Consider the following 17,611-nt stretch of genomic DNA (forward strand, 5'->3'; position numbering starts at 1 on the left):
CAGTTTGATTTAATAATAAAAACTTGTGACATAACTTTACTTTCATCTCCCTTTTCCTTTTCTCTTTTTTCTGTTCTTTCTTTTTTATTTTATTATTTCCTTAATTACAATTCAATCTTATCAGTAATATTCTTGTTGCATTTAATTACTGTGGGAACAGTCTTTTTCCAACAGCCAGTGCTCTACACTTCTCTTCTTTTTCTTTCAGTTTTGTTAATTAGTTTAACCATTACCATGATGTCATAATTCTAATTCAGGAAGTCTTTTGGTTTTCCTTTACTTATTCTTTCCTTTTGTGTGTGATGTGAGTGTGCAGGTATGCAGGCTGGTGGGTATGTGTGTAATTATTTTAACTTTATAGCTTTGGAATTAATTGGCTGGAGTCTTTCTGAGTCTTCTTGATTCTCTGTTCTTCTTTCCTTCTTTTTGATTTTCCCCCCTTCTTTCTATAATGAGATTCTACTTTATTTCTTGTGTCTCTGCCTATGAGACTCTTCTGTTGGCTGTGGGGCCTGGAAAAGAGGAAGGAACAAAAAAGCCAAGCAAACCCAGATCAATCCAGCACCCTACAATTCTACTTTGGAAATTTTTTTCTGATTTTACCACTGTCATTTTGTGCATCTGCCTGCTGCTTTTCTAAGCAGACAACTCTATCAGGTGACGTATTTGGTAGTAGGCTAGCCTTAAAATCCTGAAGCCTTCCTCATGAAATATAGATTCAGACATAAATAGATAAGATAAAATTAAATAACCTTGCTCTGAAAGCTGGTGTATATATCAAGTCACTAAGGCCCATCCACTGCATGATAAATGAGGTTTACTCTGTGAATAGGAGCTATTTGGTGTCTTGCTGATTGGTAGAGGCAGCAGAAATAGCTTGTAAACGAAGATATTAAAATCTGTTTGTGAAAACTGTGTGATCTGTTTATTTGCTCATTAATGTGAATATTATCACAACCCTTATTTGTTTCATTTAAGTTTATACAGTGCCATTTGCTGAGAAAACAGCTTTTGTGGTAACATTTTACAGTAGCTAAGATAAAATGTATCTGTGAGTATAGGATAATCAGTGCCAGGAATCAGAAACAGTCTCTACTAGTAGATGTCAGTGGATAATTTATCTGTTATGGGGATTTCATATCTTTCTTATAAATATTCGGGTTTGGGGCTGAAGATATTTATTTGTCTTTCCCATGTGAATCCCTGTATTTCTACATGCTCAGGATGTCTGGGTCTTCAATGAAAAATCTGTCATCAAACTTTCATGAGACTGCAGGGTTCTTACTTATGGCAACATGAGGCTGTTTTCAGTAGTTTATATGCAGATGCAAATATAATTTCTTATGCAGTGGATGGGTCTTAATGATCCTATTTCATTCAAACGTTCCCATCAGTCCAGTAAAGGGAGATGCACCAACTGGTTGAGGTTTGTCAGTCTGGAAGGGTAAGAATATATGGCTTTATTTGATGCATTTTTTATTTTTAGATGGTTTCAGAAAGGCTGGTCGCTGAATATCTCAGTAGAGCTCGCTGGTCATTTTAGTTAATCATACCTTTTATTTCTGTTGGAACTCAGTATTCAATGGGCAAATGTGCCTGGAGCAAAATGAATCCTTGCTTCCTGCCAGGATTGGTTTGGGTCTTGAAGAAGCAGAAAGTGAGGAAGGGTTGCAGACAAAACTGTGGATGGGAAGTTTTCACTTTCTTTTCCTAATCTTTCAGCTAGTGATTTTTTTCTTGGTCCACGATTAAATGGAAATATGTCTATGCCTTTTCATCCTTGATTAGACCAGGACAGTGCTTTGGCAATTATTAGAAAGCAGGTGAGTCCCTTGCCCGTTGAGCAGCACCACAAATTTTTAATCCTCCTGATCTACTCACTATGGATGTTTTTATGTGATCCTGAATTCTTAAAGGGCCCAACTTGTCTGGGCAAGAGAAAGGATGTTTTAATAAGATGGCTGTGCACGTTTCAAAGAAAGGCCAGTCTTAAGATGAAATTAAAAATAAGTAGCAGAGGTGATTTGGGGTCCAATTCTATAGATAGGCGTGCCAGAATACAATTCACCCAGTAAATATCAATAATTCTGGAATGTTTTTGAGTCATCTTTTCCCTGGATACTTCCGTTGTAACTTCTGATCAACTTCAGTCTCAAAATTAAGACACTGACCCAAGACCTAAAAGTCCTCAGAAATTGTAATTGATGAGACCTTGAGGAGAAGCAATCCTGCTAGTCCTGAAAGTTGTTATCCAAAAATTATTGGTAAGTTTAACCACAGTTTTCAATAAGGAGAAACCTTGAATGCTGCAGCCTTCCTGTCAGGTCCTGTTCATTCTTACTTTTAATTGATATTACTAGGTATGAAAAAGTTTTAATACCCTTCAGTCTTCAGGATAAAGAGTTCGGAATAGATTGAAAACTTGAATGACTGATAACTCATTAATACCTGCTATGGACATTTTCAGGACACAACTAAGAATGGTCACTCTATATCTTGACCTTATAAATGCTTCATTTAACAACAACAAAAGATAAAGACACCGTTCTAAATAAAGCACAGAATGAACGAGTTTTGTTCTTCTCCATTCTGACAGCAGCTTCCAGCAGCTTATGTCTCCTGGTTTTGTCTGTGTGTACGTGAGAGTTTCTCTATGTGTAAAATACTTAACCATTTTTCAGACAGACTATGAACTTGTGAAGTCCTTTGATATCTTCATATAGGAGATGTAATAAAGGACAAAGATTATTTATCATTTATAAAATTATACATTTCATCTTTTATTGCATCCAATATGATTTTGTATATCCTGAGTAATTTTGTATGTAAGAAATTATCTCCTCTGTATCTTTCCTGACATAAATTCACCTGTAAAGTTGCAGCATAATATAGGTCACTTGGAAGTCTTTTTTCTAGCTGTGTTCATGTTTCCTCAAAAAACCCACCCCAAAACCAAACAAAAAACCCCAACAAAACCCATTGCCCCTGAATATTGAAACTTTATAAGGAAATCAGCTGCCTCCTTGTAGTTGGTTGAAAATATTGCACTGGAGATAAATATTTTTCTCTTTAAAAAGAACTTAAAAAAATTTAGAAATTCCAAGAAATATGATCCAAAGCTAAAACAATTTCAGGTAAATGGGCTATCAGCAGCTTCAGGATGCCATCTAGTCTTTTCCTCTGCTCTTTTTTGGGGTTGGGAGAAGGGGGAGGAGGATTTGCATAATTTTTTGGCTGTTCCCAGAATTAGAGCAGAACTTTAAATAGCTGGACTTTTGCCCAGTACTTTTTGGAATTGTTAAATGTTTTGTAGCTAAGCTAGGAGAGTACTAAGTGCTGCTTTTTTTTTTTTTTTTTTTTTTTTTTTTTTTTATCAAATGACTATCACAGCAGTTAATCTCCTTAGAGACAAACCAAGTGAACCCACAGATTCCCTTGAGTAGTGATTGTTAATGTCAAAGCAAATCTCCTTGTTTATTTTCTTATTATTTCTGTTAAAACTAAGCCCTCTTCCTGCCTTGTGAGAAACCTTTACTAGAAATAGGATCATGGCTGTATTTTACCAGGGCTTTCAGAGCATGTTTGGGGCTATGTGGTCTGGTGGGAGGAGGAGGCGGAGCAGAGGAGACTGAAGGTCAGACTTCCCATATCTGTCTTCAGATCTGCTGCTGACACTCTGTCTCATTTTTAGCATGCTCTTCCCCTCTGTCCCATACTCCAACACCCTTGTTTGTAAAAATGGATTTACTATCACAACATATCACTATGAGACTTCCTTGATGAAGAATTCAGGAGTTTGTGCTTGTTATACCCAAGTACAGAATGTTACTACTTCATTCCCCCAGATAAATAAAATAGACTTGGGACATTATGTTCAATGCAACAAAGTTTTCACAAACTTCCTTAGTCAATGTACAACTCCCTGAAATTTGCAAGCAGATATTTTTCACATGAGGCAGCATAGATCTTGCTTGTGTAATTTAGGATATTTCTTGCCAACTTCAGTCACACTGGAACAAGGACTTGGAGCCTTCATGGGCTCCGCTTCCTTATTAACACTGAAGCTAGTCACCATGCAAAATCTGCTGTAAAGATCTTAAGTTCCCCAACTGTTAAAAAGCAAACAAGAAACAATGCATAGGTTTGAACAGTTGGCATCTCCATGCCTTGGGAGGGATTAAGAAATCATCTGCAAAGTTCTGCTAAACTCAAGTAAGTGAACTGACTGGTGAATTCTCCTAGCTCCTCTGTAATATAGATGCAGTATAACAGGGGAGACACTAAATGTTGTCATTCTTCTGTCTTCAACCTTGACACAAGTGACACAATTCTTCCTACACAATCCCTCGACACATTTCTTCCTATAGTAGGAGAGGTTCAATTCCTATACTCTCGGATGACAGAAGTGAGCTACAGGCAAACAGCCAAGCACAGGCATTTTTTTGTGCTTCCCCTGAAAGTCACAAGCTCACCTGCTGTAAAGACACCTGCAGACTGGGAAACTTGGAAGGAAGACGCAGAGTCTTGGACTCATCTTCATCTGTATCCTCCAGCCAAAGGAAATATTGGCCCGCTTGTGATACTCTGCAACACTTGAGTGTAGTGAGGCTTGGAAGAGAAGCAGGAATGTAAGTGGGTGGAAGAAGGGAGTTATGGTTGGGTTTGTCCTGAAGGGGCTAACTGTGTGCTGTGTGTACATATCTGAGGGTAAGGTTCTTGTTTGAGGAGAGCACTTTGATGGGCATTTGAAGAGTAAGTATTGCACTGTTCTAACTTTGCTTCAGTCCTGGATAATGTATATGAGGGTTGAAGTTAATGACTAATACCAGGGTGGGAAGACTAGGCAGCACCCTTCTTCTTTACAGTCTAGATGGCATGGTTCCCCATAGAGTCCTGGTCATATTGTCTTCTTTCTCACTTTGTGTGTCTCAGGTGCCCCACACCTTTTTTTGAAAGACTAACACTAGACCATTCATGCAATGTGTCATTTTTACTAACCAACTAATGTACTAACACCCTAACGACTCATCTTTGCTTTTAGTTATTTTAATTAACAATCGTTCTGTTCACGATTTTTTAATTTCCTTTCTTCCCCCTTTTCCGCAAAGCACTCAGGCATTGGACACGCTATGGTAAACAAACTACATTGTCTGGTAGATATCATTCTTATTGTCTCTTTTTTTGGGTTTGCCGTGTGTTACCTGCCTTTTCCTCTCCCTACCCCCTCTTTTCCCCCCCTCCTTTATACTTACTTCTTTCTTTAATTTTATTTTAGTTTCATTGAAAATACTTTTTTTTTTTTTTCCTCTCCCCCCTTTTTTTTTTCTTCTTTTTTAATGGAAAAATGAGCAACAAAAGCAACTGACACAACTCTTCTGGAAATGGGGTTTGGACATTTCTTTCATTGGTTTCTTCACCTCCCTCTTTAGTTCTTCTTTGCCATTCCAGTGATAAATTGTTGAGGTTTTTGTGCCTTGCTTTTGCATTTAGCTTTCTCTCTTTTGCTTTGGTTTTTCATTTTGCTTTTTTCTCCCCTTTTGGTTTTTGTTTTTAACTCTGAAGGTTTCTAGATCAGAACCATTGCAGGGCCTCTAGTCCATGGTGGTGAAGGCTCTCTTTTTCTCTCATCCTTTTGTTGTGGCAACGGCTGTTACAGGCAAACTGGCCGGAGTTGTCCTCTTTCTCCTGATTTTCCCCTACTTCCCTCCCTCCTTTTTCTCTTCTCCTCCTCCTCCCTCTTGCTCTCTCTCTCACTTTCTCTCTCTCTCTCTGACCTCTACCTGCCGTGGCCGACAGGAGCTCAGCCGGTTGTTTGTTTCAGTACACACTCTGCATGGCATGTCCACGTCTGGTGACTCGCCCGTCTCCTTCTGGCCTCGATCTATTTTCCTCCATCTTCCCTTTAAACCACTAACAACATCTAAGCAAAACACATCAAGTTCACTTGCTCCTCTTCCTCCCTCTCCTTCCATCTCCCATCTCCCTCCATGTGTTTGGGGTTAGAGGGTTTTGGGACATTTCTGTTTGGTTTTGAGTTGTTTGATTATTATGGGGTTTGTTTGGTATTTTTATTTTTGATTGCATGCGAGTGTGAAATAGTTTTCTCTCTCTCTCTCTCTCTCTCTCCTCTCTCTTTTTTCCTGTCATCTTTCTGGGCTCCAGATATATTGGCATGACATGTCAGTGTGCAGTGTGTGCACGCTTTGTGTTTTCTTTCTTTCTCATCTGTGCTTCTCTCACACTTGTTGGTGTGTAGCTGATTTATTTTGATTTATTTTGATTTATTTTATTTTGATTTATTTCCTATTTATATTTTTGTTATGAGTTAGTTTGTAATATACTTTTTTTTTTTTTTGTGGTGGGTGGGTGTGTCTCTAGGTACATGGCATGCACATCCATAATGTATTGAAAGTGAGATCCCTCCCCCCCTCCCTGAATGCATGATCATCAGTGTGCCGTGAGCAAAAGAAACATAAAAAATAAAAAATACCAACCTCGTCTTCATTAGTGTTTTTTTTTTTTACTAACAACCATAACTAACTGTAATCATTAAAAGAAATACTAATTAATCATAAAATCAGCTAATATGAGAAATTGCTTTCAAGGACAGTTCCATTTTCTGGCCTGAATAGATGGAAAGCATCTTGATGGGTAGATTGTCGGGTCAGCCTGACAGTGCTGATACACCAGAAAAGGGAGAAGCAGATGCTGGAGCATTTCCATTGTGGGTGAAGCAGACCAGAAAATGGAGCTTGGCTGATCTAAAAAAATACATACCAAATCTCAACAAAATCCTTAATAAAACTAACATAAAATTATAGGGGAGGTAATTTGTTCTGTTAAGGATTGTAAGGTCATTGCTGGGATTTTCTTTGTTGTGTCCCTTGAACAGGTGACAATCTCTGTGGATGGCATCCTTACCACCACGGGCTACACACAGGAGGACTACACCATGCTGGGCTCCGATGACTTCTTTTACGTGGGAGGGAGCCCCAGTACTGCTGATTTACCTGGCTCTCCAGTAAGCAACAACTTCATGGGCTGCCTCAAAGAGGTAACTATTTCAAATTAATCTTGTTTCTGTGCTTTTGGTTTCTCGAAGTCATCGCTCTTTCCTGCTTTTCATTACACGCTCAATGGCTTTCCCTGATGCTGAATTTTGCACTGATACCGCAACAGCTCTGTAAGGATAAACTTGTCATTTAGCTGGACAGAAGGCATCAGCCACAAAACTCAAGAGCTTATGGTCAGAATTAGACTCCTAGAGCTTGGATTACAGAAAAAATACCAACAGTAGTGGGAGAAGTGTCTTCTGTAAGCTGTTAACCATTCAGAAGAAAGCATTACAATCTTCTAGGCACTGAGGCAATAACCATTAAAAAAGATAAATGGCCTTTGATTGCAAAGCAGTATTTTTGGGTGAAAAAATCTTAATCAGAAGCTTATTTAGGATATTTTTTAAAGATTTTACCTGGGAATATAGTTGTCAATTTTCTAGGAAGATAAAAGTTAGAATAAACTGGAAAAATAAAAGTTGGAGATAGCATAAAATATATGTGTAAATTATGCGAGGGTAATGGAGATGCAACAATAATGTGGCGTATGGACTTGAAGTGTACTGTGTTGGTAAATCCATGCAGCAGACTTGCTTCATTGGTCAGGAATAGCTAGTTGGCTTCCAAAATCACGTTGACTCACGCTGGCTGGCTGCCCTTGTCACATAGTTAATCCACAACTTTGAGAAAATCCACACATGGGTAATAGAGATTGGACTGCCTGGCTAGCAGCAAGAACCAGAATGGTGTTCGCTGGGGGCCGGGGCAGGGGGAAATAATAAATTAAACCTCAGCCCAGATCTGAAACTTGGTGCAGTTGTTTGGGTGTTATACCCTGCAGTCAGCTTTTGTCTTCTTTCTTATCTCTTCTAATAGAATTTGTGATGATCACTGTAATTAATGGTGATACCAATATTGACATCTCCAAAATGTGTTATAGAAAGCTTATTGAAAAACAGGCTTAAGTTTTCTGTCAGTCAGCTTCCTAGCTAGCCTGGAGTAAGTGTTTCTTGCGAGAGTTTTCTCCCTAATGTTGTGATTCTGTACTAATACTGTTTTTCACAGGGTGTGTTTGGGATGGTCTAATTTTATTTGCAGCCTGGAGGGTTGTCATAATATCCTCTCTGTATGAACATTTAACATCAGAGGGATGTTAAAACTCAGCAGGGCTGAGTTTTCATACAGAAGTCATGGAACAGCAATGCTGAGCTAGATGTTCTGTGGCTGTAACTGCCTGACAAGTTACCATCCTACTGATGCTTGACTCGTGGTGTCAGGGGTTGTATGTTACATGCCAGTCCTTTGATGTGAGCAATGGCTGTCAGTTTGGAGCTGCTCTCCTGCCTGACCTCTGGGTTAGTTAAGGGGATGCACATATGCTGGAAAATCTTACATAGGAAATGAAACTGCCTTGCTGAATACAAACTGTCATACAGAGATCAAATCCTTCTTTTTTCATCTGTAGAGCCTTTGGCCTGATTTTCATAGGCACTGAGCATCCCAGTTTGATTGAAATCAAGAGGAGATACAGCTTCTTAGTGTCTCTTTAAATCAGGATCTTAATTTTATTTATGAATGCTATGAACATAACACTTAACAGAGGCCATTTTTATGTGTGCTTTAAGTCAAGCCAATGGAGCAGAGAAAGCAGTGACAAGAAAATCTTCAGCATCTTTATTATTTATATAATCATTTGTATTCTATTAGCTTGCACAATGTGCTAAGAGCTGCTTACATTGCCGTTCCAGGCTCATAATGCTCTGTGAGAAGAAAAACCCAAGCAACCACTTAAGAATGAGAGGAAGAGGAAGAAAACAGATAATCATAATGTGCTTTGTAATCTTCACTTGACTAGGCAGTGACAGGAGATGTGTATGAGCAGCTGTCTTGACTTAAAGACAGGCTGGTGCTGGCTGGATTTGAGCTATAGTCTGCTTAATAGCAACCTGCTCTTAGTAGTGGTCCAGTATGCTGCTGTGAAAATGTGCCCAAAATGTACCTTGCCTGGCCTTTGAGGACAAATCCAGTATACACTATTAACTAAACATAAGTGTAGTGCAGGGTTGTCAGGGGAGGCACCTGGAAATGGAATGAATGGAGAAATGTAATATTTCAAAAAGAAAGCCATGTTACTAATTAGCATTTTGCATTTCCATTCTGTCATTCCTCCAGACCCCTTAGGCCACAGGATGAGTTACTGCAGGTATCGCTAGGAAGCTTAAGGAAGCTGACCTGCTTTTCCTCAGTTCTGGTTCTGGCAAGTGGAGGTGATGGGGAACTGTGATTAACAGAGAAAGAGCAGCTCTAGATGACTGTCAGAATCCTGACAAAATCCAGAAGTGCTGCTGTAACACTGATACCTGCACAGAGCAGGGTCTGACCAGATTAGATAGCCTGTATAGGCTGAGAACAACTACATTGCATATGTAGTGAGTTACTCCCAGACATCAAAGCAGGCAGTGCTTCCATTAAGTGGAGCTTTGGATGAGCTGAGCAGAAAAAAAGTTTGCCTGGTGAATTTTCTCCCAGGGTTGGTTTCCTCTTCTTTCCTTTGCTAGGGATGAAAACACTGATGGCAAAGGTAGCAGGATCAACCCGAGATCCACCTGGAATTAGGGGATGGAATTGCGTCTTTTCTTTATGTTTACTTCTGAAATGCCAGAGTATATCTGTGCAGTGCAAGGCAGCATGGTATGAAAGAAACCTGAGCTGGCTCGAGAGAGCTAGAATATCTGTGGGGATCAGACTGACCCCCTGGGGCAGACAGCTTTGATCCTTGAAGAGGCAGAACTGGGTTAGTGCAGTGTTTGTGTGCCCATATTATTTCTGGTTCCAGGACTGGCTACAGGGAACTTTACTTGGCTCTTTGCATAACATGGCAGTGTATTTCATAAATCAATCTCTATAGGTTATGTTTTAAAATTTTTTCTCTGTGGCCAAAAAGAATGCTCATCAGCCAGTACTGGATGAGCTTGAGCTTTCAAGAAAAATATTCTAAGCTAAGGAAGTTAGACCAAGGGGTAGGATAGACTGTAATAGCAAATAATTGTTCCTTTCAGTTTATGCTTTCTGGTAGAGCAATGCTCTTTTTTCCTACTAAAGTCCTAGCTATGCAACCACCTGTTCCCAGAGACAGCACATCCCAAGTGGATTGCACTGCTGTTTGTAATGGTGAAGAACATCTTGCCGAGCCCTGTACTGTTCCCTTGAAGGTGTTAAAGCAGAATGGTCTATTCCTACTCCTCTGCATTTGTTGAAGACTTCCCCTAGGGATATCTAACTTTCCTAGGAAGGCAAAGGGATTGATGCAGGCTTTGGAGTGAAACTTTCGGTCTTCCCCCTGTAATCTCTCTTATTTCATCTGGACTGCATGAGCCTCACAATATAGCAACCAAACTGCTGACATGGGAGCTAAGAGAGCTCCTTGAGTGGAGCGTTGCCTTCCCACTTCCTCTGAGATTACATGCAGGTGCTGAAGTGCAATGGGGCAGAGTGCCTAATGACTCTCTCTGCCCCTTTGCAGCTGGTAAGGACTTCTCCACTCAACTGGGGTTGGTGGTAGGAGGAGGGGTAGCTCTGGTAGGGTAGACACTTCATGTGGTCAGAGTCTAAGCCTTGACTAGGAGGAATTTGAGTTCATAAGAGTGTGTTCCTGGCAAGGAACTAAGGGTCTCAGTGCTCCTCTGCTGCAGTATCTATATAAACTGTGGTGAAGTTAACCATGTTTTCTTTGAATTGTCTGAGCTAATGTTTCCTCTTTTCAGTATAGAATAGATCCTCCTGCCTCTTCTTTTCTGTGTGGCTACAGGTTCGGACTGAAGAGATTCCACTAAGTTGATAGCAGTAATATACTTAAATCATAAATCCATGCGCTGAATGTGTAGTTCAGGTTGGGTTTTTTCCTTCCATTTTAATCAGAATTAAAGATGTCCCTATGTCTGTTAGCACTGTTTGTTTTACATTTCTCCGTGGCCATCCTGGCAATGTTGCAGTATACCTGATACGGTAATGAGGGAGCAAGACTGGAAAATAGAAGTAACTTTTTCCCACGAAAATTATAAAAAGCAGAATATGCAAATAGGGCCTTACACAGACATCAAACATGGACATTGCATTGTGTTTGCATAGAATCTAAGGCTCTCTGGACCTTTAGTCTTAAGATAAATTGTTCTAGAGGAACTCTGAGGGGAAGCTGGTGTATTTCTTATTGTGGAGGAAACCAGATATAGAGAGGGCATAGGACGAGGTACGAAGCACATGTGAGGCATGGGAGCAGAAATGTTTTTAATGGGTGTCAGAGGAGTGACAGTGCTTTAAGAGTCAGTGAATGGATAAACAGAAGTACTGCCTGAAGGTGGAAAGGGAAAAGGATTCATTGACAGTTTTTAGAGACACCCGTGTGGCCAGAAGAAGGTAGGACAAGAAAGGTAATGACAAACAGCTATGTTTTGCATGTACTGGAGAGTCTCGGGGAGGAAGTTCCAGTAATTAGGGATGGAGGTGGAGAGTGGCTGGGTGAGAAATTTAGCTGTGTAGGCAAAGAGGGAAAACTGGATTTCAATCTCTGAATGCTAGAGAAGGGAGAGAATCAGAATATTTCATAGGCTCTATTAGGGAGCCAGCCATTCAAATTCGATTTATTTGGAACAGTACTTAGATGGTACAGATGGAGGTGCTTCAGAAGACCCTATGGTCATCCCTAGAGAATGCATATGCATGAGAGAATTTATGAAATCTTCATATTTTTATATCAATGCTGTATTAAAATCTCAATTCTGAAAAATGTTGATTGGTACTAACAGCTTGATGGAAGCAGTGAGGTTTGCATATGGGTGGAATATGGCAGAAATTATTGCAGGGGTCAGGCACCATCTGGCTGTGATGGGAGAAAGCTGTGAAAGCTTAGATCATTTCTCTCTGCAATTTAACTGCTAGGAGCCAGATTTCCAAATGGTTCATGAGTGTGCCCAGTTGCTGTATGTACATCTCGATGCTATCTGCAAGCCAGGTCTTTTTCAGGCCTATTTGCATGTGTAACGATGATGTGGTTTCTGTTTGGGGATGAGTTTTTCTGGTTGGAGTGTCACACTGGGAGGAGACTAAAGGTGCAGATAGAAGGCCTAAAATGCCGAGGCAGAGAAAAGCAGCCTGAATGTCAAGAGGGCAGATGGAGGAAGTTGCAGTTTTAAGAGCCCCCTCCCTAACAGAGAGGCCAGATAGCCCAAAAGCTTTTGGGTGCCCAAGATCCCCTTCCACAGCAGTGATTTAACAGAGCCCCAGGAATGCATAAGAGAAGAGTTAAGAATCAACTTTGTGAGGAATTTCACTGATGCACTATGGAGGAAGTTACCACATGAATGGCACTAATTGCCTTCACATTTTGGTCCAACACTTCTGCTTCAGCTGGTCTATTGTGTTTGGACCAGTCTGTTTCCCTTCTGTATTACTTAGTGAATTTAATGCTTGAAAAAGAAAGGAAGGGGCTAATGGTACCGTGTGGAAGAAAGACAAAGCATGGCCAAAGGCTGAATATGATTCCTGTCCTCAAAATATGTCATCCTCTTACTCTTGGTGTCCCAGTACTATTCTCTGCCAGAGTGTCCCCAATAGTCCTGATGATGATGACCCTGATTCCCAAACTTTCAGATCCAGAGGCCTGTAAAGTTTTTGGTTTCCCCTCACTCTTAAATTTCCAGTTGCATTACTGCTGCTACGGTGGATCAACCTTCTGTTGCAGTTCTAGGCTGTGTGTATCGGGAGTCAAGAATATCTGCATTTTCTCTGTGCATCTGCAGAGCATCCAGCACAAGGCCTTCATCATGTTTTTAAGTGCCCTTGTAGAAACATAACAACACAGTGGCTTGGGAGACACAACAGGGGAGATGTTGGCCAGCATTTCAAGCAGCTACTGCTGAAGTTCATGAAGATACTAAGAAAAAACATTTCTGGACAGATTTAATTTGGAGGTGGGAATGGAGGCACTTGAAGCTGAGAGCAATGTAATACAAGGCCAGATGCTGAGAGAATCCTGAACAGACCAATAGATGGGGAGGGGAAGATGATAGTGTCTTCTCATCAAGTAATGCTTATAAGCTTAGTTCCTGAGCTGGTTTGCATTTGATATTTCTGTATTACCTCAGAGTCAGAAGGGATATATGGTTTGGCAATAGAACATTTCCCAGGCTGTCTGCTGGCTGCCAACACATGTTGGATGCTTGGGCATGAATCCTGCAAGACTTTGTGATACACAGTGAAGAATACCTTGTGCTTTCTTGTATGAGAGTGGGACATAATATGAAGTCAAGGTGAGCAAGAGGCTTTCTGAACTGAGCATCTGAAAACTGAAGCACATTGCCCATCTACCTCTGGGTTTTTTGACAGCACTGAAAAAGTAGCAACATTTTGAGAAGGATTGTTTTTAAACAAATTTTTTTGTCTTACTGGAGGAACTTCTGTTGCCCTGCCAGACCTCTGCTGTGCTGCCAGAAGGAGTGGCATTGTGCCTCCCTTGTTCTGCTTGCCTATATATTTACATGCACACACCATCCTATAACTGTAAAAGATTGGATCATGCCAGCCTCTTTTCTCAGGAATAACTACTAGAGTGAAATTTACCCTATGCACAAGTGTAGGAGAAAATCTATAATACCACTTATGTTAAACCAGGCATAAGTAAAGTAAGTCTTCTGTGGTTCATGGTCCCAATACTAACATTTAGCAGAGTGATGAATGTCAGCCTCTCTGGAGAAGGCGCTTGATTCAGTTGATTTTGCTAGTGGCTTTTTAAGGGAATCATTCAGCAAGGATGGGAGAAAAGAGGATTGATTGTTCTGTGAACCAAAGGCAAGGCAGTCCTTCCAACATGGAAAGTCTATGCCCATCCTGTGAGCCAGGGAGAACAGAAGAGAGAGGATGCAGATTTCTATGCAGTGTCTATGAGTCATGGGTGTTGAAATGTCAGAGGTGAGTTTTTGTGATGCACCTGGAGCATGCAGAGAGGAAAGCATCCCGTGGTACAGTATCGCAATGTCAACATTTTACAATTAATTCATCTGAAGGGGTTTAGGCGTAGAGGAACAAACTACCTAGCATTCCCTGTAGTCTCTGAGGTTGTTCCTATTTAATACTCTTTTGAGTGAATTCCCTTAACTTTCCCCTCTTCCTAAACACCAAGAAAGTAGAATATCTCAGACTGAGAGCTCCCAGGAGAAACTCAGATCAGAACGTCCCAGTCAGTTTGACATGACAAATTAATATATTTGGCTTTGAAGTATATTTGCATAGTGTCTACTGTTTTTTTCTAAACTGTGATTCTTGTGAATAACAAGGATCTCACATAGAAAATCCAGTGGTACAGAGTTTGCTGCACTGTGACCCTATACTTAGTAAATACATGTACTAAAAGTCTAATTTATAATGATGAATAATATTAGCTCATAGGACCCTTTGTCCAAAGAGTTCAGTAGGTGGCTTTTTCAAAGTAGCCTCAGAGATTTTGGCTTCTACCAAACCATTAGCTAAAATACAGTACCAGAGGGAGTAAATGTCATTATCCTCTTCCTTCAAATGCTATAACTGAGGCACTGATGTGATGTGTCTTGGTCACTATCATACAGCCTGTCACTGGTAGAGCAATAGATAAAAGAGGGATATCCTAGCTATTGCTCCATCTCCTTTTGTTGCTCTTCCTCTTGGCAGGGAGAGCCTATGTCCTCAGTACAGCGTAAGAGTCAGAACTGACTGATACTCTTACTGGAGAATACTAGATGTTCCTGGAATTACTGCACCCTTGTTTCTCAGGGGAATTTTCTTCTTCACCATAATATTTACCAATTTCTTCTTGTTTTATCCTTGATTTCTTTATACATTCCTGTCAAGATGACAAGGGGATGAATGTGAAAAACAAACTTTGGAAGATTGCACAGGGCATATATAGGTTATGTCAAAAGCATATCTTAACTTGCCAGCTGAACCGTTGCTGACTGGATATGAAATACTCCTCTACTTTCTCTTAAGAGTCAGCTCAGGTGACAAAATGAAGGAAAAATCCAGAACAGGCCGTACTCCCAAGCAATCTAAGTAGCTGAGGTTGAGGCTGGGGACTGTTCAAATGAAGATCAGTCCTGAACAAACAGTTGGCATTGCAGCTCGTTTTTGAAAGTAAGCAAGGTTTGATGGGAGTTTCTCTGCTTTGTGCCGTTTCCATTGGATTTCAGTCCAAGATATTAGGAATTGCATCATAAGTGCAGTGTATCTTAGGAGATTTCTTCCAGGTCTGACCAGAATGGGAAATGATCTTCCTATTATGGATCCAGTTAACACTTAAACTTTAAGGGATTTGGGAAGACTCTTTAATGAAGTACATGTTGCTCTGTGCATTCCAGAGGTTAATATTTCACTTTCTCGTGTTCTCACATTTTTAGTAAGGATTAATGGCCTGGCCCACAGGAACTAAAATCAGTAGTCTTGTCAGGTGTATTGGTGTGCTGTCAGTGCTGAAGCTTTGCTTTAGCTAGGGAGTTATTCAAAGCATCTTTTCTTCACATAGGTTAGCCCTTGCCTACCCTACAGAAGAAAGGTTTCTGCTAGCACTATTGTCTTGCCTCATGCATGACACAGAAAAGAACTTTGTCAGCTTGACTTGTTTGCATCTATAGCGAGAGTTTTGCTGGCATAATGATTTTGGATGACGGTTTGTTGCAAAATAATATAACCTAAGTTCAATTATTGATCGGTGTCTTTCATCAAATCTTTCTGACCTCATAGAAAGTGAAAGAGTAATGTACTCATGACATGTCCATATATCCATGAAGATTGTTCCTGTTAAGCAGAAAAACAATTTGGAATTGCTTCATGAAATTAGTCTTTAGTGAAGGAATTTGAATATGAAAATGAAGTGGTAGAATTACTTTTCAGTTAATAAAACATGGGAGATCCAAAGACAGGAGCTGAAGTTTCAGCTGACTTTGTACAGGAGATGGAGGAGATGTTATTTTGTCATCTGCGTACTGAAACAATCACTAGGCTCCTAAAATTTTTTCTTTAACGAAGTTCACATAGCAAAAGCTCTAGAATCCTACAGCCATAATGGACCTACAAGCACCATTTGCTTTTTTTTTCACAAATTAAACAACTAGAGGTTCTAGTTAAGATCACGTTTATTACAGTATGGTATCTTATTCTCTGGAACTCTTATCAGTAGACAGACAGCAGCTTGCAGGCATTCTAGGTCAGCCACAGTGCAGACATTTTGTTGGGGAGTTAATTTAAAGGATAATTCACATATCAACAGTTCAGTGGCATTGAACTCCTATGTTACTGCACTCTTAGAAAGTTTACAAATGTAATTAATGGCCAAAGTCTGATTAATAAAGTATATATGTAGATTGAGCACACATTTTAAAGCAAGCATTGATGAGCAAACATAGATACAAAAACTTTCTATGCAGAAGGTGTAAGAGGCATCTTTTTGCAGGGCTGTTTGAACTATGTACTGCCACCATGCTCATAAACTAAAGATAATCCCTGGAGCTAGGACAAAGTGTGATCTAACCCAGTCTAACTCTTTCCAACTGCCACTGGAACAGGTACCTAGGGAGGAAACCAGCAGCGGTGGTTGGTGCCACTACTGAGCAGCGTAGCCAGCAGGCTGATGTGTCGCACCAGTAATAAAGTGACTGAATCCCAACTGATCCATCCTCATGTGGCCCTCAGTCCTGGTGCTATGGACACCTGTGCTTGCTTTGTGGCAGGACTATCAGGAGTAGGCTTGTCTTTCTTGCATAATGAACCTGACTCCTGCTGAGCTTCTGTACCTGCAAGGGATGTGCCATGTGCTGTTGTTCAGAAAATGACAGTGTTTACAGGTGTAGAACTACATTCATATAGGCAAATTCAGAAAATATAATGTGGATTGAAGCAATATAGCCTGTGCTGTGGGCATATAATAAAGTTAATTTGTAACCCAGGCCCTAAAGAATGGAAATATTAAAGCAACAATCCTTGCACACATATGTGATCTAATCCATCTCCATTCAAGAATGAGCAAACTAAGACAGGATACAGAGTACTGATGGACAAACATAGCTGCGTCCAAAGTCATGAGCAGAGCAGTGGTGATACTCACAGAGGTTACTGTAGCAAAGATTTCTGTCTTTCTTATTCCGTTAGCCAAATGTGGTACCATCCTAATGGATGCTGTGATCTTAACTTTGGCTGTCCAAAGCCCAATATTCTCAGCTTGTGATGAAGGTAAATGAGCTTCTTTTGCTTTGCTTGGCTTTGTAGTTCACTGAGCTTAGTAAACTCTTGGTTTGGGTGAATACTGAGTTAGAAATAGGAGATGTACTTTTATTTGTCAATCCTTATGTTGCATTCAAGAGATTGCTAAGGATCAATCCTATACTGTCAGATAGAAATACAGACAAGAGTAGTCTTGGAGAGTCAGGATCTGCTGTATGCTAATATTAATATAATTATAGGAGAGAGAGAGAAGTTGCGAAACTGTGCAGTTTATGTACAAGTGTATAAAACAGACACTTTCAGTCTAGGATTCA

The 17,611-nt window shown here is 40.2% G+C and overlaps 1 protein-coding gene across 1 annotated transcript in view; it reads left to right on the top strand.

Moving 5' to 3' along the window:
* NRXN3 (neurexin 3) overlaps nt 1–17,611 on the top strand; it is a 1,036,510-nt gene that overhangs the window by 272,558 nt on the left and 746,341 nt on the right. Inside the window, exons 6-7 of the mRNA XM_074824849.1 lie at nt 5,109–5,132; nt 6,893–7,054. Coding sequence (XP_074680950.1) covers nt 5,109–5,132; nt 6,893–7,054 — 186 coding nt within the window. The remainder of the gene's footprint in view (nt 1–5,108; nt 5,133–6,892; nt 7,055–17,611) is intronic.

This window comes from Strix aluco, chromosome 4 (genome assembly GCF_031877795.1).
Source record: "Strix aluco isolate bStrAlu1 chromosome 4, bStrAlu1.hap1, whole genome shotgun sequence".
NCBI classification, from domain to species: Eukaryota; Metazoa; Chordata; class Aves; order Strigiformes; family Strigidae; genus Strix; species Strix aluco.